This window comes from Sceloporus occidentalis, unplaced genomic scaffold (genome assembly GCF_023333645.1).
Source record: "Sceloporus occidentalis isolate IW3139 unplaced genomic scaffold, rSceOcc1.0.p SCAF_40, whole genome shotgun sequence".
Taxonomy (NCBI): Eukaryota; Metazoa; Chordata; class Lepidosauria; order Squamata; family Phrynosomatidae; genus Sceloporus; species Sceloporus occidentalis.
Window position 1 is genome coordinate 2,483,829 of NW_028317020.1, and position 25,419 is coordinate 2,509,247.

Consider the following 25,419-nt stretch of genomic DNA (forward strand, 5'->3'; position numbering starts at 1 on the left):
ATGTTTTTGCGGCACGGCAATTCATGTGGTCTTTTCCGATGAAGTCCATTGAATTGTAATTGCTTGCGTGATAAACGTGTTGGAAATACCATTGTTTTGGGTTTGTATGTCCCATTTTTACATCTGCTACGTTTCTACATGAAGCCATCATTTTATCTCCACAATGTTTTTAGGCCTTGTATGTTAGTGTTTTTTGCTGGTAAGCAGTGCTTTGTGGGTTCAGATCATGTGCAGAGGGCATTTTTGTCTTCTTGCTCCAATAGAGCCTTTCCATTCTCTTTCCAGTTTGGGTTTTTTGCCGATTAGTTCAACATAATGCTTTTTATTGGAAACTTACCCAAAACACTCATGACTGAATCAAGACGCAGTGTTACCATTTTTTGTTCCCTCTCTTTAATTGTGGTATAGCATTATAGCAATTATGACTACCTGCATTAAGCGCTTTTTTGTTTGCTTAACATTATGTACAGTGGGGAAAAAAGGGATATTGTAATCTTGGGTAAGACATAATTTATGAGTACTTGTTATCGTTTATTCACAACATGCCAACCTCCCCCCCGTTTCTGTACACCGATAAAGAAAACAAAAAAGCCTCTTAATATGTGATTTGTGACCTAACCTACAGATCTGGTTGCTGTTCTGAATTCCAGGCTTGTTATATATTTTATATCCCAATGTTGCGCCTAGGGGTAATTAAGTACTAGAGATTGCTAGTGCCCACTCATCCTGTGATCGGGGCAGTTTGATTGCATGCAGGGGTTGGTTCACTAAACGGTCTCCATGTTCACTTTCATTGTTATCAGTATGTTCTTCAGCAGGGTTCACGAAGCTTGCCTGCCATGTAGACTAATCCGATATTAGCCTTAAAGGGTAGATCCAGGCAGATCTGAAGGAATGATTATTATATAATTTTGATTATGGCCTGGGAATAGTTACTTGCCCTATAATGAACATCTTGTTTTTCCATTTTTGAGGGCCATAAAGGAATGGCAGTATAATTACATTGAAATATATTATTCGTTGTAATTTATTTGATCTATTAAAACCAATTAAAATTACTATGTTGCAGCACATACTCTGTACCTGGAGATCATCGGACTTATTTTAGGCTTCGGGAAAAGCCCTGTTAAGCCGCAGTGTGTTTTGCTCGTTATAATTTTGATTGTGGCCTGGGAATAGTTACTTGCCCTATAATGAACATCTTGTTTTTCCATTTTTGACAATCTTATGTTTCTAGTCTTGCCTCACCCCACCGTTTAGAAAATATGCCCTACGGTGAACATCCCATACTTCCCAAAATGATTCATCCCTTTGCTAGTTTGTACTGTACTGTAGAGTAGAAACAGGCAGAATATGACAGTCCGTGTAGTGTCTCTCCTACTGCATTACTTAGTTATAAAGTAAAAAGTATGTGTTATATTTTTGTTGGTATGTTTTATTTTAGCAGCTTTTAAGCACATTTTGCTCCTTGACCTCGATTGCAGACACTGGGCAAATGTGAGAGGCCACTGTGATCTCTCTGCTTGGGGTTTAGCTGTGATGGTGCTCTGTTTATATCAATTAGGCTATGAGCTCGCAATGTATGAATCGGCCTGTATTATCCCGTGAAGCCTTGGAAGAAAAAGGGGTTGGTGTTGCATATGAATCTTTCTGTAAAACCTAAGCAGTAAAGATTAGGCAATTTTCTGCCACAAAAGGGTTAACATAGAACACGATGTATGGAATTAATCTATAAAAAAAAAAAAGTGTTTGTGTATGGATATGTAACAACATATATATATAAATATATATATATAAATATATGAGATGGTCTTTTCTCATCTGCTGATTACCAGAAAAACTTAAAGTATACTAGTCTTGAGACGTCACTTCTGAGTCAATGTGCTTTTATAGATATGCCGTTACTTATATTCGGGAGCTCATAGGGTTTGATCAATAAACTGCCCGGGAGTTGTTAATTTATACTTGGTACCGTCATGTTATTACCCACATACACCACGTCTCGTAGGATTCCCGAATATCCAGATGCAGGGTGAGAGTCCAGGGAATAGCTGGAGAGCTCCTCCTGACGCAGTCATCACATCAGTTCAAAAGCCTAACGTGTAAAAAATTATGTGGTGAATTAAAGGGCCAGGTTCTCGGATACAAATGATGTTACGCACACACACACTCTCCCACCTGCCTTGGGATCAGGTATTTGTATGTGTAAATAATGATACTGTTAGCAGGGGTATAGGTAAAGAAGAACATTAGGTAGGGAGGTGGCTTTAGCACATGACGGTTTATTGACACAGAGGGCCATAAAGGAATGGCAGTATAATTACATTGAAATATATTATTCGTTGTAATTTATTTGATCTATTAAAACCAATTAAAATTACTATGTTGCAGCACATACTCTGTACCTTGAGATCATCGGACTTATTTTAGGCTTCGGGAAAAGCCCTGTTAAGCCGCAGTGTGTTTTGCTCGTTATAATTTTGTCCATCCAAAGCCCTGGTATGGTGATTAGGCATTTTTTCTTATGTGATACTCTTGTCATTGTGACAGCTATATTCTTGGAAGGCTGTTATCTCAAGGAAAATGCTGCCAGCTTTGCCCGTGTAACAATATATTTAGAGAGCAATTACCACACTCAAGAGTGTTGATCTCTAAATTGTACGTGGCTGACTCTTTACTTGGTCAGGATATCCCATGTAGATTTACAAGCTTTAAGTAGTGTGTTGGACAAAATTTAAGATCTAGCTAGCCAAATAATGGTACTCTGCACATTGCTAGACAAACAAACCTTAGCAGATCTGTAACTATATTCTTTCCTCTGAACGGGTCATTTAAGAAGTCCTTTTTTTATGGCGACCGCATATTGGGGCCTGCTTCCGTGTCATGTGACATGCGTTTCCAATTACGAGTGAGACAAAATTGACATGATTTAAAGTTATGGGAGTGAACAGCAACTACAAATGATATCTATAATGCTTACTCAGAATTGAATATTAGGAATACCGTATTGGCTCGACTATAGGCCGCACTTTTTCCCCCCACTTTGTCTTTAAAGTGGGGGTGCGGCCTATATTCGGGGTCTAGTGCCTGACGCCCGAGAAATGCAGTCCCGGGCGCCGGGCAGGCAGCGGGGTTAGGATACAGATCACCCGCAGCGGTGCAGGGGACCCGTATCCTACTCTCTGATACGCTCAGACAGCCTCCCCTGCCAGCACTTTCCACGGGAGGGGGGTTGCCGGCACGGGAGGTTGTCCAAGCGCATCGTGCGGACGGTTACCGGCTGCGGAGGTTGTTTACCCGCATCGCCGCAGCCGGTGACCGTCCGCACGATGCGTTTTACCTTTGCCCCCAAGACTTACCAGGTGTCTTGCGGGACCGGCGGGGGACATCTACGCAATACGCGTATACAACTTCCGGTGCCGGCACATCCGCTGAGTGCTGGCACTGGAAGTTGTATATGTGTATTGCGTAGATGTCCCCCGCTGGCCCCGCAAGACACCCGGGAGTCTGTTCTGGTAAGTCGGGGGGGGAGGAGGACAGTGGCAGCATATCTCGGGGGGGGGGGGGGGAGGACAGTGGCAGCATATCTCGGGGGGGGGGGACACAGTGGCAGCATGTTTTTTTGGTGCTTTTTTAAAGAAAAAAACACCAAACTTTTAGGGTGCGGCCTATATCCGAGCCAATACGGTATATTTACTAAACCAGGAGTTTGCTGGGGAATTGCAACTTCAGAGCCCCTTCTGGTAGGTTTTTGTTGGGGGAAGTGTGAAACTTGGCCCAGAACTCCCAGAGATCATTTAGTGAGTACATTTTCAAGGCCTGTCCACTCATTGCCTATAGATAATACAGGGACAACCCAGATCTCCTTGCAGGGGAAGCTCACTGCAAAATCCCTCTTTATTGAATGAACCCCCAATGACGGAAGCCTTAAATAATTCAACATTCTGTGTTTTCTGTAAAGGTCTGAAGTATCTCAAAGTAGAAGTAATCTGGCAGTATTACTCACCCTTATTTGTGTTGACCACTCTCATTTATAAATATCACACTTCTTCCTGAGGCCACCCGGGCGGAAATAGCGATTCCTTTGATTTTAAATAGATATTCTATTGTTATGGCTTGGCGACCTAACGAATTCTGTGTATGTGGGTTAATTTTGGATTTAGAGTATTCTGTTACCGTGCTGTTCAGTTGGTAAATTATTGGTAAACTCTGAAACTATGGCAGTTAGGACAGAAAAATACTTGATCCTTAATAAATATGATTTTATGTTTTAAATACAGAATTGAAAGCTGTTAAATGGGAATATATATAATAACATGATGCCAAACGTTCTCGGTTGTGAAACAGAAACACAATAACCAGTTTTAAAGATTACATCCAAGTATAACCATCAGCAGATAAGATACTCTGAAATAGTAAAAAAAAATGGTAAAAATAGGGAAGTATTAGAGAAATGTTGTTTTTGTGATCTGTCAAAACAAAACGGGAGAGACAAGTCTCTCGGTGATTAAAGGTTGCGAACACGCTGCTGTCTCCATCCCTGGATGTCAAGATAAATGAAACTGTCGTCTGAAATGGCCAGGCTTCCAAGTTCATTTGTGTAATACCCCTCCAAAACAAGGAGTACCATCCATTGGCATCGTAAAGTTATGTATTTTGATTGTATAAAACAGTTATTTATGGAGCCCTCTGTTTAATAAATGCCTTTTATCCCAGTTACCAGGGTGAGAAGATATCCACATTCACTTATTCGCATAATGACTTGGCACCTGATTGTTCTGGGTTGTAAATGGAGCTGAATGATACGGTTTGACGATACACACAAGCATTATATTTAATGTATTAAAAAGTCACTGCACATCCTCAGATATCCCCGGCGATACACAATTTCCAAATTAGCAATAAAACTTAATACTGTAACAAAATGTTTCTCTGTACTTTTCTTATGTGTAGACCCTAAAATTTCACCAGCAGTCCCTTTTTACATAGTTTAATATAATAAAGGTGTGGGCACATCTTTTGGCCGGTAGCCTGGATTAAAATGCAGTCCTTTTTTGTGTCAAGAACTGGATAACAATGTGAAGCATAGAGACGGGGGTTGGGCTCCGTTAATGAAATCTAACCCCCAAAAAGCTTGTGAGTTTCCCAAACCAGACAGCAGATGCACAAAGAAAAAAACCAAAAGGTTTGAGGCCTACAAGTTGGACAACAATGCTACAAAACGTAAATACTATATTTAGTATTAGTACAGTATATCACAGAACAATAACTGTGCACAGTACATTAGAGATAAAGTGTTCTACACAATGTTGGTCTTATTTTGTTTTGTATACATTTTCTTGAATATCCCATCCAGGCTCCCCTTACCCTTATTGCACCCTTTGACGTTATGAAATAACGAAATTTCCCTTACTTTCGAATTCCGTATGGCTGCCACCAACTAATTCGACGTCGTTTTGAAAAGTACAGCGTAGACTATATTTTAATGCCAATGTGATTCTCTCTTTGCAGCATTCGAAGCGTGATGCAAAAATATCTGGAGGAGAGAGGTGAACTGACCTTCGACAAGATATTCAACCAGAAAATAGGTGAGCTTCCAACCTTGTCAAGATAACTGATACGAGTGTGTGTCGTGTCTGCTTGATTAGAAACACAAGTTCAATGTGGTGCTTGAGCTTTTGTCTTTCCATAAAGTGAACCTTGCATACCGTAGAGGTGTGCGATTTTAAATGTCATTGAGAGCTGATTTGTGAGGATTTGTGTTCTTTTTGGTGGAAGCTAGAAGTAGCCATGAGGAAGAAGTGTTTGAGTAAAGAGGTAACTCTAAAGCTGGTACACCAGCAGTGAAAGAAGATAGAGCTGCCTGTGTGTAGTCTCCTTATTTATGATCCTTCATGTTACTGTTGACGTGTTGGGTAAAAAAAACACACCAAGGTGATAAGTGAAGAGATCTCGCTTGTCACGTCGGACCATTTGCTTAGACAGGCATACCATTTACCATGGACTGACTTCACAGCTAAACATATGGAGCTTCAGGACTGCGATTGACTTGTTGAAAGAAGGTGATAATTGGGATCAGATTTCTAGGCGGCGAAAGAAAACCGTAGCGATTTTAGATTTTACCCCTCTGACTTTACTTCTTTTCTAAAATCAATTATTAAAGGCTCTTTCCTGATTTGAGTGTCTTTTAAAAAAAAAAATTAAAAAAAAAAATACATTCTGTACTTTTATCATAGCGGGTATTTCAGATTCCAGGCAAATTTAGACAAGAATGAGATTGTTAGTTATTTGGTTTGGATTCAGTCCCGGTTATACCGCGGATAGCCTTCCAGGCTGTCATATGCTTTTGTATCCTAATTACAGCCCTGAAAAATGATGGCAATTTTTACCGTCCAACAAAGAAAGTTATGGATCTGAAAGAATAAAAAGTTAACATTAGAAGAAGGGCATTTTTTCCTTTCATTTGCTACAACATATCGTCTAGTAGTCCTAAATGTTGGCTTTCCAAATAGGATATACACATTTATGTATGTAAGATATACATAATAATGTATAATAATATATATAATGTATAGATCCAATTAAAAGCACCACGTTCGTTAATGTATTTAGAGGAACCTTTTTACTTTATATAGTCAACGACTCTAAAGAGAAACCCATCAGCGTTTCCTTTCACAAGCAGAAACCGCGCTAGATTCTGTAAACAGCCAAAATGTTCATAAACAACTTATGAACTTTTAGATATATTTAGATTTTTTGTGGGATCGTTTCTGGGAAGGCTGCTGTTCCAACAATTACAACCATTGATATTATTTGTTTGGATATATTTTTTTGGGGGGGCACCTTTTCTTTTGTTGTAAATAATACTGACAATTCATTATTAAAAGCAATTAGAAGCGTTGCGTTCTTAAAGCGGTCTAATTGCAACGACATATACCTGCTAATTGTGCCGGTCCATTGGTTTCTATAATAAACTTGTAGCAGAATCATTTTGCTACATAACCCCCATAGTCTCCTGGAGTTTGGCTACATCTGCTTGCCTGTTTTTGTAGCCAGCCAAAGGAAACATTGTAAATGAATGTGGTCTGAGCATTATAACAGATGGCGAATGGCCTAATCTAGTGCTATCCCGGTCATAATTTAGGGAGGCGGCGCATGAAGGCTAACACAGTAGGGGAGACAATGCAATTTGCTATGCTTTGCTTGCTTCTTAGGAAACCAAAGTATTTTTGTTTAGTTTTGTGTTTTGAGGCAGATGTGAGTGCTTTCTATATTAATTTCTTTTGTGAGTACAGTCTTCCTTAAAGGGACCCTCAATCCTCAACGCATACGCACAGTTTCACTAGCCTAGCCTTGGCTTGTTTGGCCATATGGTACGCTATACTGTCCCTTTAATGCAATATTGAAAATATTTTCCATTTGTGGAATAAAAATCCCTCTGTCTTCCATCTTCTATGTGTTTTTTTTCATCTGCAGCGTGTTCGATTTATGTTTTGTAATCCATGTTTCTTAAAGGAATGTCCTGTATTATATATTTGTCATCTCTGTACTGGAAAAAACCGAAAATTTAATTGCATTTTCTTTTCCATGCCCTGTGCTTCTGAACAGTCCTGGCTGCCTCATACAGAGGTTTCTGCATTCTGAATGCAAACATGTAATTATTAGAGATAACTAGAAACAAAGAATTTGAAGATAATCATTCAGCCCATCTAGTCTGCCCATTTTTCCGGCTCTTAAGACCTCGGACCTGTATCGGTCCTTGTCCTTGTCTTGTAGTGAAGAAAGCTTTGTGCCTGTCTCATGCATGTTTAAATCTCACCCTCTCAGTGAAGTACAACTTCCGTAATTACACCTATTAGCCTGCAAAAGATTTTTATTTTGGTCTTGGTTCTTGAGGCATATGCTCGTGGGCTGTGTACCATAATAACAGAGTTGTTGTGTAACTATTACTTCACTCCCTATTCAGTTCTTCTTTTGTATTAATATTTAACCTGTCGTGATCAATGGTGCCAGCTGGTGTGATAGCTCGCAGAGATAACTGCACTATGTTGATGGATCCGTCAGCATTATATGTGTTATAGTCCTTTAAGTACAACACTCTTTACATAGAAACACAGTAATGAGAAGGAAGTGTTGTTTAGTTCATGTCCATGTGACTGGCAGCTGTCCATCTGTTGCAAGTACAACTCCCTTGACCCCAACCCAGTCTGCAACAGGTACCGTTCAACAATAACATGAGTGCGTGAATGAGGGTGGGAGGGTGTGAATGAGGGTGGGAGAGCATGGAATTCAAATGAAAATTCATGGCCCTTTAATTTCTTTCTGTTTCGTTGGAGGCCCTCCTTGTTTTCAGAGGTTCGTACGACTTGAGAAAGTTGGCCAATTTCAAATAAATAAACATTTGTACGAATCTGAATGCACACGTCTGTTAAATACTACTGTTATCGATGTATGTAATGTAGTAATTTAGGGTGAAGAAGAAAAAGACACAGACCCATCAAGTGAAACATTCAGCGTATGTATATATGATCTGGGCCTATATGGGTGTGTGTATGTGGATATATAATTGGCTCGTTAATCTGTAATTGAAGAGTTGATGTTAGGAATGCCTGACTTTTGATCTGTTCATCAGCAAACAACCAATACTTTGAATGGAGATACAGAGCCGGTTCTGTGGGGTGGGAGCAGTCCACCCACCACTGACAATGTTAGGACAGCGTATGTAAAAATAACACCCTGTGGGGTTCAGTACATGTAGCAGGGTCTCTTTAACCTTTTCAGTGCTGGCTCATGTAGCTACGGTACGGCTCTTCTACAAAATCAGGCTGCTTGTGTGAGTATTACCAGTCTGTAATATGTTATTCCTCCCACAAGGTGGTTCTGCATAGTAATACCACATAGTGAAATGATTTAATGGGAAGCCCAAACATTTAGAATAGCTAAGCTAATGTATTGAAACTACCAAATAACCTTTAGCATGTGCTTTTGGTTCGTCAGTCCGTTTACATGCTTTGGAGATATTTTACTTTAAAAAGTAGCCTTGTGGAAGTTGAGATTGGTGGTAGGACCGCCATTATTTCATAAGGCAGAGATAAGCAAGTGAGGAGGAATGATCAAAGCAAATACTGAGCTTCAGCTACCTATGCCTCCCCATGATATACACGTAAGGTGGGTTCCTAATGCACAATGCTTTCCTTGAGCCGTTATCACATATTGTTCCCTGGATGATTCTTTCTGTTCTTTGCCGCCATAAAAAGGATGTCATGGCAACATACGAGGGAAGCAGTGATTGTGCTTTAGTGTTTCGTAAGGGGATGCTTTCCTGTTGGTAAGCTATTTAAATCAGCGCACACTCTGTGTATGCAGGATAGATATGGCTGGCTTTTGCAAGGAGACATGTTTTGAAGCAATTTATGTGCGAGTTGCGTTGTACTTGATCAATAGCGTGACCTTAGTAAAGAAGCTGCTTGTTTGCATGCTAGGGGTAAAAGGATGATTTCTCCCACTTTGGTAAATAGCATGCTGAGAGCTGACGGCTGTTGTATGCGTAGGTTTTCTGGTGTTCCTCATTGACCATGTCCCCTAAATGGAGATTTTGATTTTATCAGTATAGTGACTGTTAAAGGCATTTGTTTATGCATATTTATTATGTATTTATTATGTAGCACTATTGCAGCACATTAAGGGTAACATAACACAGACAAAACACTCTGGTACAGAAGCCAGGAGAGGGCCTTGCTCTTGTGAGCTTACAGTCTACTTGTGTTTAAAGAGTAGTTATGACAAGACTATAGCAAGTAATGGAAAGCTTCAAAGGACAGAAGCGGCCAGGAGAACATTACTTCTCAAACTTTGCAGCAGAATGATTCTTTGTCAATGTAAAACCTTAACAACCTTTTGTCTGTCCCTTTTTAACTGAAAATGGGCAGCATCGGGTATTTCGTGCCATCTAAACACATGCTTTGTTGCGCTGGAAGACGACATTCAGAAATGTTGGCACCTCTAGAACCTCTTGCTTTTCATTGATTATTAATGCGATGAAATCAGGGAACCCGTCCTCATCGTGAGACGATATCCTGGTCGAGTAATTGAATGCAGAAGGATTGACGGGCAGCACTACGATGTTTCCTGGAAGAACAGGGTTGTTCCTGGGTAACATTGTGTAAATATTTGTGTGCAGATAATTCATGGTATCTCGGGTAAAAATAGCTCACTGAAATGACCCAGTACTTTATAAAATCTGTTTATTTCTTAACTCAGGCCCATATGTAAAGGGCTTTGACCCGTAGGCTATATATATATATATATATATATATATGTGTGTGTGTCGTAGGGCTGTACGATTCACAGCTTGTTTTAACGGGATGTAACAGTTAACTTTTCCAAATACACGTCGCTGCGGAGTAAATATTTTGCTAGCTAATGGGAAGTGGTGGGGTGGGTATTTAGTGAACTGACTTGATGTGCTATTGACTCGGGGACAATAACGTAGTTGTGCATTGTTTTTAGAATACAAATGGTTGCTTATTTTTTTTTTAGTTGTTAATGTGTGGCAGCTTGTTTAATGGGCAAGTTGTTCTGCTTTCATATTATCTTTGCCGCCACACTTTTGAAATAGAGGAGTAGAGCCTAAACCAGGGGTGTCCAAGTTTTTTCTGCAGTGGGCCACTTCATCAGAATTGTTTACGTGCGAGGGCCGCACTCATTTTTCACTGAGAGAAAATATGGCCTTTAATAAAATATGCAGATTAAAATAAAGTAAATGACACAAAACCTTTACTTTTCCTCTCACTGATTTCTGGGATTTCTGGGCCTACAAATTCAGGATTCTGGATAAGTAAAAATAAAATAGTTCTATTTATTTTAGGGATGCACTAAAATGAAAATTCTGGACCAAAACCGAAAATTCAGGGTTCACTTAGCCGAAACTGAAAATGACCCCCCCCCCACACTTTTAATAAAAGTAAGTTACACACCAAAATTGTACAAAAAAATTATATATTATGATTGTTAACAGCAATCTCAGGCATACCCAGATTCCAGCATGTACTGGTTGGCTGGGCATTGTATTTTTTGTCCAATTTTAGTGTGTAACCACACTTTTATTAAAAGTAACACAACAATATAACTTGGCATGATAGGAGTGTGATTGCTAACAGCAAACACACTCTTTTTATACCCAGGCAACCAGTGAATGCTGGAACCTAGGCATGATGGGACTGTGATTGCTGTTAGCAATCACACTCCTATCATCCCAAGTCAGCCAATACATGCTGGTACAGGGTGGCTGTAACTGCAGACCCCATACTGCTGGCAGCATCAATACACAAGGGGGGGCAGCTAGCCAGGTTTCAGTATGTACTGGCTGACTTGGCATGATAGGAGTGTGATTGCTAACAGCAATCACAGTCCCATCATGCCTAGGTTCCAGCACTTACACATCCATGCTATCACACACACACAAATTCATTAATTCACAGATTCATTCCCTCAATCAGACATACTCATTCACACAACCTCCCCCACCCCCTTACCTGCTCTACAGCTCTCGATGCCGCTCACAGACTTCAGCAGGGGGCGCGGCCTCCCTCGTTCTCCCCACAGAGGAAGAAGGACGGAAGCAGAGAATAGACCCTCCCACAAGTAAGCAGCAGGGCTCTTGTGATCCTGGCTGCCGATCTCACGCGTTTGCACAGAAGTGAATCCATATTTTATGGAACAGGGGTGTCCAACATGCGGCCCTCCAGCTGCTGCAGGACTACATCTCCCATCCTCCTCAGCCAGCCCCTTGGCTGAAATCAGTTATTGAATTTAATTCTACATTGGAGCTGGTGGAATGAATTGCTTTAGCTTACATTTTTATTTCCTATTTTAAGCTGCTGCTGTCCAGATTTATGGCAGAAATCAATCATATTGCACTGACCTCTTACAGTTTTTATGGTCAACACTTTACTCATTCTCACTTGGCTTGTTGACATAATGGTAATTTTCTGGTTTTCCCTAATAACAGCACATCGGTGAGGAAATTCTGCATGTATCAGATTAGGACCAGCAGATATTTAAGAGAATGTCTTCTCTGCCCAGTATTATGTTTCGAGCGTTACTGGTAACTTTGCTAAAACACGCTGGTGTATTCTGAATACAAATCAAATTTTGTAAACACTGGTTTGGCATTTTTCTTAAATGTTACATTCTTACCGCTTTGTGCAGACTTCTTCAAGGCTTAATAAAGACAGATATCCCTTTCCTCCTTAAAGAGAGAGAGGTCCTGTCTTCTTCTTCTTCTTCAAAGCAATCCAAGATTTGAGCTTGAAATATATTTCAAATATGGTGAAGGTGGTCTGTTTTTCTTTGCCTCTCCCGTTTCTGAGGGTAAGCAGCAGGGCAAGTTATCGTGGATGCTTCACCAAATTCTCAATATTATTTACTAATAAGGCAGCACCATACAATTGGAAAGAAACTTGACAAAGCAAGCTGTGCCTCATTACAGACATTGGTGTCCTAATATACAGATGTTTTGCCAACTTTTGCCAATTACATGGCTTCTTTATACATCTAAGTGAGATTTTCCTGGTTATGATTTATACACGAGGGCATATCCCCTTCTCTGCTACTGTAATTCTGCAGTAATCTGTGAAGGGGAGTACTGGGTCCATACATGTTCTTAATTCATCTGGTAAACTGTTTAAAACAAACTAAAAAAAAACAACAAAAAAAAAACAAAACAACCTAAATTGAAATACATTGGAGCCTGTCACAAAGCAGAATCTGTATTGTAGTTCCGTTTTGCTAGATGTGTGTGTAAATTAGCAATGGACCTGCCTGACCTTTCAAAGAAAAATGATTGGGGTGTCCCCTGCTAAATGAATCTCCCATTATCTGGTGTCTAATGTCGTGCTAGTTACGTTATCATAGTTAAAAATCCACCATTGGCAGTATGACATCACTTCCTGCACACTAACTTCACTTTGTCTATCTTGCCAATGTTTATTACCCTAGAAAACTGTCTCTCTAGTTATATTAATTGTAAACCTGCATAGGCAGTGGCCTTTTAGGATGTCCTTCATAATTCTTCAAGTGATGATGAGAAGCCGATTCTGCTACTGTCCTTATGCAGCCTCATATTCCATTTTATTTAGCAGCGTTTTGGAGTAGTTGTATGTGGTGGGCAATTCCTTAGCTAGCCTATTAAAATGTTCACTGCTATCCAGCTGATGAACTGCAGATGCCCTCATTCTCCTAGTGTTCAGCTTATCAAAACTTTGTATGTTGCATAGGGAATTCTCGTTATCAGCATCCACACGATCTATCGTAGTAAGTTAGGATCCTCTACTTGGTCTGAGTCATTGTTAAACATTCAATCTAAATGACTAATAACAACTGAGAGAAAGTTTTACCCACATCTTTATACAAATACTAAAATTATATTATTAAAGAAATAAGACATAAGTGGTAAACTCTTCAGGTTTCAGTAACTGCATAGAAGAACAACTTTGGGAAATGGTGCAAGCCTTTCATCCCTGACCATAATTTACAGATATGAGGGGTTTTGAAATGCAAGTGATGGTGAAGATTAGCACACAGTAAATTCCATGTACTTTGGGCTGAGTAAGCATTTCTTCTGCTTTGATCCTCACTCCCTTGCAGCAAAGAGGGAGAGTAGTATGATGCGCCGATGGCGTTCAGTCGGCCGAAGGCTAAGAAATTGATTTGAAATGCTTTATAAAGCAGTAAGACAGATCTTCAGTCTTCCATAAAGCTTTTCCGCTGATTCTGTCGCTTTGATGATATTCTTTTAGACAAAACTAGAAATGTGTCTCGTCTCTTAGGGACTTGGCTTTGGCCAAATCCATTTCTCTTTGCTTCTTGTGAGTTAATCTTGTTTCATCTAAGGTGTATTTATTGCAAATCCTAAACCTTCCCTAAAACAAAAGGATTTAGCTAGGCTGGCCTTTCTTCTTACCGTTTAACAGGGTAATAATCCCTTCTTAATTAAGAACGCGTAGGTGAGACACATCTAGTTCTGCAAAAGTATTTGCCTCTTGGACACACCATGAATGTGGAAACTGAAATGAACAGTGCAGCAGAGCGCTTGGAGCCCGTACATACAGGTTTGTAAAATATTCTCCTCGTGGATGAGGTCAGAAATGCACTTGAAGAGCACCAGCTTGTGCCAGCGTACGTGATCGGGGGCAGAAATGGAGTTATTACCTAAATAAAATGTCAGGTTTTTTTTATGATGCTTCTTACATTTTGATTTTCATTGACAATATAAATATTGCCAACCAGGATCCATGCTGGCATGCTTCAATACACATTGCACAGCATAACACCTTGTTCATTGTCTGCCACATTTGCACCATTTTAATAATGGCATTTACTGTACTTTCTATTCCAGTATTCTTTGAAACTTGGTAGTTTGCTTTTCCTCTGAAGAAAAAAAGGGAATCTTATTATGATGGTATCGCCTGCTGTCTTTTAATGTGGAAAAGTGTCTTCTTCATTAGTGGCATATAAATACTGTATATAAGCCTGCGCTGTGATGGAACCTAAAGATTACATGCAAGCTCTGGACTGGGAATCCCTTCCATTATTCTCTGTTCTTCAAAAGATCTCCACAGTCGCTCTGTTGCTGTGCAAACAGAACAGTCTTTAGAAACGGCTAAGGAAAACAGTAAAGATACCTCTATAAATAGAACGACTTCAGAGGCATAAGACTGTCTTCAGCAGGAAGGAATAAAGGTATGGTTCTTGGCTTTGTACTGGTTATGATGTTATATGCCTTCAGATTCCCGGGAAATCCTGATAGTACCCATCTACACAACGGAGAGTTGCCCATTAGCACCATGCCTCAGTCGCCTTAGAACAAGACCGTGGTGGTGGGGGGTTAGGGCAGGGATGCTAGATACTTCCAAGGCTTTTAACCTAAATCATTTGAATGCCAAAGTGGTGTCCTTGGAGGAACTAGCTGTTGAAGCAAACATAATTACAGTTTTTAATTGTTTAAGTGTTACTTGTTTGTCACAAGGTGGGAGTTCGCACTCAATGACCAGGGTCATATACATTTGGAGGCTACCTGGTGGAGAGCAGACTAAGAAAATGTAGTGATCTCCGGTTACAAGTGGATGGTGAAGCACCCATGATTATCTTTACTGATTTTTACCTATTTGATGACTGGAGATTGTCTAATAGACCTGGTCATAGACTGAAGAAGTGTTAATGTTGAGTACAGGAAGATGAGAAAATGCTTGAAAACCAGCTCTTTGTTGTTATTGTGCTAGCTATAAAAGTTGCATTGTGACTTGGGCTTGCGCAAGTATTGATCATTAGAAAATTAGACAGCCCGTGTTGCGCAAATGCAATTCATCGCAGGACAGAGACTCGGATGTAAGATCCAAATGCAGCAATGGTGTTCTCAGACGTACAAGTCAAACAACATCATCAACCCCCCCCCCCCACTAAAAAAAATAAACTGTCCAGAGGAATGGAAATGCACAAAGAGCTTTGAAATAATGGCAGGCTTCTGTTTAGTTTTGTCACTTTGGTAAGATTAACTTGTTGGTGCATACAAGAGCTTTAGTTGTCTCTGCCTTTGTTTCTGTGATTTTAGTAAAGCCCTGAAACTGTAAGACATTAGTTTAATTTACACAGGATTTTGTGTACAAAGATGCCTGCTTTCGATACACTCATGTGCAGCCCTGGTGTCTGTGGATACGGTGGACAGTAGCCAGAGGCGCCACGGCAGCCTCCGGGTACTCAGAGCTCATCTTAAGCTTTCCGGTGCAATAGGCTTGGTTAGTTAGAATATTGTATTGGGTGGCGCTTAGGAAGTTTATTTTGGGTTATTTGTAGTTCTGTTTTTCAATCGAATCCATATTCAATTTTGGCGTGCAAGGAGCCATTTTATTCCTTGGTCCATTTCCTTCCATGTCCCTGAGCTTCGTTCCCTGTGTTTTGTATATGAGTGTGTGAGCTGGGTTTGAGTCATTGATGTTGATTTTGAGCTGTCTCAGTGGATGATACAGGTCAGAGTGCACGTCACCAACTGTGTTCTTCACCTTGAATTAAAGACTCTTCAGACAGTCCCTTTTCTATTTTCGCTACTTAAAAGTTGAGTGTTCACAGACATTTATGTTCTTTGGCAAATTATTTCTATGTTCTTTCCTTTTAATAAATAAACCGAAAGCACAATGTTGGCAAGATCGTGCTGTGCCTAATGCCAGTACTTTTTGGCCTAGCAGCATTCTAGAAAATGACACATTGGCTTTGAATTAGTAGCGCACCTGATCATGCGCCTACAAAGCCATTCTTCATAAATCAACTGGGTTTGGATACATGAACTGAACTGCTGTTCTTAGTGGCCGAATAAATGCTCTTATCTTAGAAATTTCTCATTCCTGCCTTATTAATGGTGCGGGACCAGTCTGTGCCAAATGTTAGGCGTCCCAGCATTGCTTACATGAATATATCGTGTTTCCTTTCGTGTCTAGTGTTTAGCTTTGGAAATCCATAAGAAAATCCCATTTGCTATTTGCAGTAAAAACATAAATCATCTGGAATACTGGAATGGGACCCGAAAATGTGAACTAAGCCGCTTTGATTATGAAACGTATCCAAGGGATTTGCTTGACTTGTCTCCGGCTTGCTAGAGATAACGTGCATTCTGTACGTAGTGACCACGATGCTAGGCAAAATAATGCATCACTGGTCATGTCACCCCTTTAATCGCTGTAGATTAACTTGAATTTGCTGTTTTATAGCTCTTCATAAGGATCTGTTTCCTTTCTAATATGAGATGACCGTCACCGCGTGTGCGCGGGGCTCGGCCTCTGGCACGCACCCCGTCTCTGTTGGCACAGAGTGCTTTGGTACTCCCAACTTACTGATGCACAGCACAACTTACTGATGGGCTGCGTGACTCATGTGGTTGATTTTACTGGCTTTTGCGGTGACTTGAGGCAGATGTAAGACACACATTTCACACGCGCTATTTTTCCCCCCGCAGCTTATATATAAACTTTTAAGTCTGCCCTTTAACAGGTCACTGCAACAATACAATTGGTGTAGGTCATCTGACTGTATTGGCATTTCACGTACGCTGGCACAAAGCAGTGTTTACTAGTAACCAGCTCAGTACTTTTCCTTTTTATGATGAGCCCTCATCAAACACAGTCTGTGAGTATCCTGAAACTGTATCCACTGCAATCAGATAACCAGAATGTGCTGGGAACCTATTTATTGCCAAGACTCATAATATGAGCAATGTACCATAAAATCAAGGGAACTGCTACTGCCGTGAGCCAAGTGTATTAAAGGCAGACCGTGGCTGGAATTCCGACTGCTCATATTCTAGGCTGAACTAATAAATGCATCGTTTTAATGCTTTGACAAAACTAAACGTTAATTCTAATAGAATAGGACCATTAAATACAATGGTGGCCCGTGCGGCTCGCTTTTCCTTTACATTATCATGATTAAGCTCCATATGAGATTAAGGAGAATTGAGTTCTGAAGTATGTCGAGACAAAGTGGAAGGGACAAGACATAACGGTGCAGGACATATAGTGGAAAAAGACAGATGAGGAAGATGATAAATAGGGAAGGTAGTGTAGGAGGAAGAATAAACACCCACCAGTTTCCGGTGATCAAGTACAAGCAAAAAAAATGGTTCCCTGTGTCAAGTATGTCCAGTTTTGGATGTAGATGATAAAATGTAGTTAGTTTTTTTTGTGGATTTTATAATGCAGAAAATTAGCTGCTTTTACACTTACAGTAGTACTTTTATGTGTTCTCACTGGTGTTTTATTAGACTAGACTTGTATGTAACCATCTACCATCACAAGTTTTTATATTGGAAAAGACGCTTCAACATGATAAAGCAGTTGTTGGGACTCCTGGCAGTCCTTGAAATGAGAAAATATGGCAAAAGGCATTAATGGGTGGAAGGCTGACATTGCATGTAACTCGTCCTGTATTTCTATTTCTAGCTGTCATTAGAATGTTCTGGTGCTTCTTCACAATGGGACAAAGATCTAATGTTGCTGTCTTACCTACTTAGTTGCTTCTCTTATGAAGATGATTGATTTTTCTTCCCTTCTTTATAAGTCTTAGGTAACCTCGGCGCTAATCCCTTCTTAACTTATTCCTTGCTGGGCTTCGCTTTCTTTAGATTCATGCGTGCTCATTGCTAGGGTTACTCAGCAATTTGTTCTGGTTCTGTCCTCCTAACGCTTTGCTCCATTAGCGTTACCCACCTCTCTTTGCCAAATCGATTCCATTTAACTCCTGCTTACCCCACATGCTTCCTTTTATCAAAAATGCAACAGGCCTCTTCTTAATTTCTTTCATGCCGGTTTGTAACACCACCAGCAAATATATTGTTCCTCCTCACGTTGGCAAGCTATAGTTTTGTACTGTTCACCACCAGCCGCTTCAGTAAGGATACTGAAACTTGTACCACAACCGCAGCTGGAAGTCTTAAAGTTCAACTCTTTTGATGCGGAGGACAACGTTTGATTAAGCGATCGGCTTGAATGCATTATTGCTGAAGCAAGGAGCATCTCGATGATAAGATTGGCTGACCTACTAAATACAGCTTACTTATTTTTGTGATAAGGAAGAGCCATTAACTGGATGGATGAGCTCTGCAACAGCAACACATTGACAACACTTAGCACGCGATTCTTCACCGATTAGGCTTTGTTTCGGTACACGGTGTCTGGTGTAAGGCCAGCTTTTGTCCTCCGGTGTAACTTTTCAGACATGCGAGTTATTCCCAGCGTGGTGTCTTGCGTGCCCATACATTACCGCATTCTCGCAGAGGCAAACGGGGCTCTGTATGTTCACGTGTATGTTCTCTATACTAATTACTTTAATTGCGGTAAAAGGAGATGTCAGTCTAGAATTTCATTTGATTTACTCTGCATAGGCCAGCCCCAATTAGTGGCATTTCTGTCTGTAACTTGGAAGAATGCAACTCCCGTGACTTTTATCAAACCGAGGCCACCATGATGATGGGAACGTCTTTTTTGTTTTATTTAATTGGATTACTGATAAAGGAGATGGTTCATTGAAAATGACATTTGTGGCAATAGGGTTAATTGCTTTTCTTTTTGTGTGTGTGTTTTGTTTTCTTTTTGTTTACAGTTCTACGGAATCTTAGGGATAACTATAAACTTTGTTACACAGGTTAGCGTGTTTCTGGAACCCGGCAGGCAAGTAGATTGTTTTATGCAAATTGTTGTTTGCAGGCAATACAAAGTTACACTACACCGCTTAAGGATGTGTTTAAATATAAATATGGTTATATATAATTCTTCTTTTAACAAATGTCTGATGGATTCACGTGCAAAGAACATTTTCCAAGTACCCATAGCCTGCAGATTTTTCTTTTTAGCCAGCAAAAAAAAAATATACAGAAAGGGGAGCGCACAACCTAAAAAGCATACGGCATACACATTCAGATTCCAGGGTTCCTGCGAATCCCACAACTTCAGTGAATGGCATTCAAAAAATCTAATGCAGAAATATTGGGGATCCCGTCACACTATACGCCCATATATTGCTTGGTCCGCCTCTACATCAAAATACCCCAAGTTTGGCGAGTTCTATGTAATTTTCCATGGCTATATTACTTACCAAGGAGCTGAATCAGTGGGACTATTTTTTCATTTTATTTTTTTGGACCAGATTCTTCTTTAATTCCTTACGCAGACAGCTTGCATGATTCCGTGCATAAACTGATAGCGTTGTTCTTTTAGTTAAGTTAAGGTTGGCGTCTATGTAAGGCAGTACTCGATGATAAACTACTTTTATGTTAGAAGCTACAAGCTGGTGTTTCGGGGTAATTGCACTGCCTTCTTGCTGACATTGATCTTATCGCCTACATTCACTTACTTCTCCTACAAGGAATGACGCTCAGAAAAGCCCAATTTATTTAAAAAACTAAAGACACCCCCCCAGCTCTCTGTTGCTGTACTATTGAAAGGGTACATTCAACAATCTGTGTTGTATTATGAAAGTGTCAGAATGTTACATGATGAAAGAATTAGTTGCAGGAAAGGTTTGGACACGTGGATGCTTCTAATCCAGTTTTTGGTTATAAAAAAATCTTATATTCCGCACAATAAATGGAACAGCACCTTTAAGCAGTTATATTTACAACATTCCTAAATTCTGTGCACGTGTGGATTAGGAGAAAAAATTATTCTAAAGACTCGGGCCGTGTAACCAAATGACTTTGAGCCCTAGCACAACATGTAGAGAAATTCGCTTTCAAAGAATTACAGGCCAATGATACCGCAGAGCGGAGAGGCTGAACTCCTGTAATCTCTGTTCTCCAAGCACACGTAGACCTTTCTCCTGTACGCATCTACACCTCCGAGTTTCAAAGATTTCATTTGCGCTACAATTTATTGTATTTGTTAACACCTTCCGTCATACAAATATGTAACTTTGAATCCATTCTGCGTTGATTTTTGCTCCGCCACTGCCTGCTTCTACTTCTCATTGTTTTCCTTAATGAACTTAAGCGGGAAGCGGTCCATCCAAAAGACGTTGCGCCTTGTGACTTGAGAGCTGAGAGGATTTTTCAGGACCCTAAAAGGGAAAGCTATCTCTTAGGAACTCTGCTGTCTTATCATGGTCTGGTTTCCATCATCTTCAAGCACGTGACCCAGTAGCTGGAGATGATCCAATGCTTAGCCTGTTAACCTTTTAATGGCCAGCAAGTGTAACTAGTAAAATGATTAGTACTTTAAGTTCATCTTAATTTTACTGTGCATTATGCAGGGCCCCATCAGGCCTTCATGCAGCAGATGTCCTCTGTAATTGAGCTCAGCATAATATATAGATGTCTAGGATATAGTAGTGTATAGTATTCAACTCTCCTGCAGTCCCATTAGTGACTAAACCCCTGTCTCTCTTGTACTGTGTTGAGTGTTACCCCCTACAGAATACGAGGATGATAATACCCTCATGACAGATCCAGATGTGGGTTGCGTGCATTATATGTATCATTTTATTGTAACCTCTCTCTAATGGTGGGCCAAAGCCGTGTTTGATGTAAATACTGCTGGGATTAACACTGCATAGAGCCGAGCTGGGAGAGAGCTTTTCTCTTTTCCCTGTTCTTCCAGCATGCTCTTCTCTGCATGGGTTCCTTCCACTGCTGCTTGTTTGTAACATGTGTCCTCCGAGGACTGAGCTGACATCTCGTTCTGTTTCTCATCTGCAATCCGTATGCAGGTTGACATGGTTACTGACAATATGTTGGCATGGAGTTAAATTAATTCTATTGATTTTATTCTTTTCACACATGCCTCAATTGCAACAAATTTCAATCCGCTGCAAAGTCCCTTGTGTCATCTTTAGCAAACTGGAGCGATTAGCACAGGGCTTGGTGGATAGAAGTGGACCAGACATTGCGGTGCACTACTGGTAAAGGTAGCTGGGGTCTGCTTTTATAATGCATCCGTCTAAAAGGGATTTTTAATTGACGTTGCATATTAGAGAACTAGGCTTATGATTTTAAAAAGCGTTCTCTCTAGCATCTGGTCAGCATTCAATGTTTTACAACAAGAGACTAATTGTTACGTGTCTGTCACCAAACATACTGACGATGACAGTGGCAATCACGTTAATTGTATGTGCTCTGCAGTACAAATAATTACTTATGCCCCAAATCATGCTGGGTTGTGAAGGATCAAATGATAGCTTGTGTGTGTTCTCAGTCTGCTTCCACTTTAGATTTTAATCTGCTCCCCAGCCATAGTATGTCTTGGCTGGGTAACGTTTAAAACACTAGGCTAATTTATTGCTTCTCTATAGATAAGTAGATTATTATTCTTGCGTCCCCTTAGATAAGGAGATTGTGTCCTTATAGATTCTCATTGTACTAACTGAAGCTGGCTTATTTTAAATGAGCAGTCATACAATAAAGTTAATATATAGGCATGTCTGTATGTGTCAGTCTGTCTATCTTGCGTGAACTCTTGCCCAATCGCTGTAGAAACTATTGAAAGCTTTCCACAGAATTTTACTATGCCTTTGCTAGCCTCATTAAACTGATAAATTTATTATAACTATTGTTATTAATATTATCTTTTATTTATCAAGTGCCGCAACTTATGCAGCACTGTACAATTTAAATGGGGCAGTTAACGCATACATAACAAATATAATTTAATACCTCGGGAGAAGAGAACCCTGCCCGTAAGTTTGCCATCTAGCCTTATGATAGTTTCACACAAAGTTCCAGGCAGTAATGGTGGGCTCTTGAGGGCCCCGCTTGTGAGCTTACATTCTAAGGGAGCAGTATGGGTAATTGAAACATAAGGGGGTAGTAGCTCTCTTGTAGCAGTAATTAGGGCTACGTGGTTTCAGGATGCAGAAGAGGATGTATAAATACAATGAACAGAGGGGTGGACAGGTGTGTTAGTCTTGGTTTCAGAAGGTGGCTAGCAAACAGCTTGGGATGTAACAAACTCTACAAGAGAAGAGACAGGTGAAATAAGAGAAAAATGGAGAGTTATGGCTTGTAGGAGGCCAGAGGGGGAGGGGATCAGGACAAATGACCGTATAATTGAAAAGATAAATACCAACATTTGGCCAAAAAATAATCTCCCCAAAATACAAAATATTTGGTACATATACAGGAAAACATGCAAATTTATACAAATTATTCAAGAACTCGCTTGCAGATCTGGCAAAGTAGTCCAAATGTGATTGCATATCTTTTGAATCCTGCGGGGGCCTGGTTTTAAAGGGTGGCTGGCACGCAGCTTGGGATGTAACGGACTACAAGAGAAGAACCAAGCATTGTGTGTCTTTACTAGTCTGTATTGTTTATATACTAGTCTTTATTGTTAAATCAGCTGTCATCTTACTATAGGAGGACACAAGGATCTCTTAAAGCCCCCTGGCCATCTTAACCTGCGCAAAAAAACCCCCTTCATCCCAGATGATACATTGCCATAGAGGTTGAGGTGTGCAAACACCAGATCTCCACCTCCAGAAAATGAAGGCGAAAGGAGAAGCTGCTGTGGGCTGGTCCCGGAACACTAGCCCCTTCAGCCATGTGTTAGACACATTAATAACATAAAAGATAAATTGAAATGCTATTCTTAAATATGAACGTTAGCCGTTTATAAGGGGCATGGACAGTACATTCATCTGTTCATCATGACACGGACACAGTGAAAGTGTTCTTTTCAGAAGTGAAATGGTTTGGATGTTGGCCATTAGTAATCTGTCCCGGTGAATGGAAACAATTCCGAACACGCTCGTGTGTTTGTTACATTTTAACAACGTCTCAACCAGCAATTATTTTCTCCTCTGTGATGTTTGTAATCATTCCTCCGTTCAGCTGTATTTTTACTTTCAGCTCGCCCAGCAAGGCTGCTGTTTCTTATAAGAATTAAGACGAATTTACAGGTGGCAGTGACCCATATGTAAAATGTGAATGTTGCTTTTGATCTGTATATTTCACAGTCTGTCTCTGTCGTACCTGGTGGCTTATAGTGAGCCAATCACTCCGTTAAGATGGGAATTAAACAGGTAATAGACCCACCAACAGAGCAGCTTTTCATATATTTGTATGATTCGGGAGGGATGACCCCAATTCCTCCCTGTATGGCATACCTCATATGCAGAAAGGGGCTTATGTATTTTCTTTACAGCATCTCATGTCGGGGCGTAAAAGCTAAAGTTGCCATTTGTCCGTTTCTCTGAGAGTTTGTATTGGCAAGAAATCTCTCAGACTGTTAATCCTGCTCTAAGAGCACATTACCCACTGAGCAGCTCAAAACCAAAGAACTGCTTTAATTATGTTTTCAATAATGGGATGTTTTCGAAGCACTTAAGCAACACTGCATATAACCTGCTCACATGAGTTGATAATTATTGGGTGGGTGCAGCTCACAGAGAATTACTGCGGTGTTAACCCAGGTCAAAATTGCCGATGTAAACATATATATATATATCATTACGGCAAAAGCAGCATACATTAGAAGTTACGCATGTAGAGCGGATCTAGTCGTGGAGTGCTACAAGTAATGCAGTCACCATGGCAACAAATAGCATGTCCTTGCTGCTCAACATCTACCGATTTAAAGCGGAGTTACAGTCTCTTCCTATAACCTTTTCCTTTTGGGTGGTAGCAACACTTTTACCTGTTTTCAGATGAACTGCTAGCCACATACTAATTACCGTATTTGCTCGATTATAAGACGACCCCCCAAATCTTAATATTAATTTAGGAAAAAAAGAAAAAGCCTGAATATAGGACGACCCTATGGGAAAAAAGTTTTACCAGTAAATGTTAATTCATTTAAACTATTTTTTTAATAAAAGCTATGATTGAGAAAAATATTTTGGTTTTATTTCCTTCTATTTTCCAACCTGCCCCCCAGTTATGCACATCTGCCCCAGAAATGCCTTATACCCCCTATATGCCACTGTGCCCCATGATATGCCTTTTAACCCTCTAAATGTCACTGTGCCCCATGATATGCCTTTTAACCCTATATGCAACTTAGAGGGTTAAAAGCCATATTATGAGGCAGAGTGGCATATAGGGAGGTTTAAGGCATTTCAGGAGGCAGAGTGGCGTATAGAGGTTTAAAAAGGCATTTCTGAAGGCAGAGTGGCATTAAGGGGGTTAAAAGGCATTTCACAGAGCACCCTGCCTCCAGAAATGCCTTATGGGGCGGGGGGGGGGTTGAGACAGGAGGATCCAGATCCCCAGCAGCTGTGGGGGATCTGGATCTTGGCCGTCTCATAGTCAGACTTTGAGGTCTGATTATAAGACGACCCCGATTACAAGACGAGGGGTATTTTTCAGAGCATTTGCTCTGAAAAAAACCTTGTCTTATAATCGAGCAAATACGGTACAACCCAGGGCTATTTATGGAAATCCTGTGGCCAGTGGGAATAATAAATCCGTTTCTCATACTTACTGGAATTTATTGGATATGGTATACAGTCTCTGATATTAACATGCTAAATACATACCTTCAAGCTCATATTAGTGTGTATATGTTTGCAATGTGCTGACCCAGTCTACTTGGTTAAATAAGAAAAACATGGAAGTATTACCTGTTGGATATGCCTGACAAGTTATTCTGTAGTCTTCTCCAGATCTAGTATGTCTCTTTGCACTAGCTAATAGGATGCATGTCATTTGGGATATACATCAGAATGTGCTTCTATTATTGTACTCTGCATTGTTACTTTTGTTTGGCAAGCCATGGGAGAGAAGAAGCTAGACAAAATATGATGTCACCTTTTGTTGTAATCAGGGTAGCCATGGACTCATAGAAGTTATAGTTCTTTAGCTGTTCGTTGGCTACCCTTGCAATGCTCTTGGTCTGTGACTGAATCCCCCATACATTTCTCATTTGGGTGCGACAATCAAATGCG

The 25,419-nt window shown here is 40.3% G+C and overlaps 1 protein-coding gene across 1 annotated transcript in view; it reads left to right on the forward strand.

Moving 5' to 3' along the window:
* The window catches only part of LOC149290214 (G protein-coupled receptor kinase 3), a 118,604-nt gene that overhangs the window by 25,940 nt on the left and 67,245 nt on the right, over nt 1–25,419 (forward strand). The window contains exon 2 of the mRNA XM_089489535.1: nt 5,512–5,588. Within this exon, the coding sequence (XP_089345661.1) occupies nt 5,512–5,588 (77 nt within the window). The remainder of the gene's footprint in view (nt 1–5,511; nt 5,589–25,419) is intronic.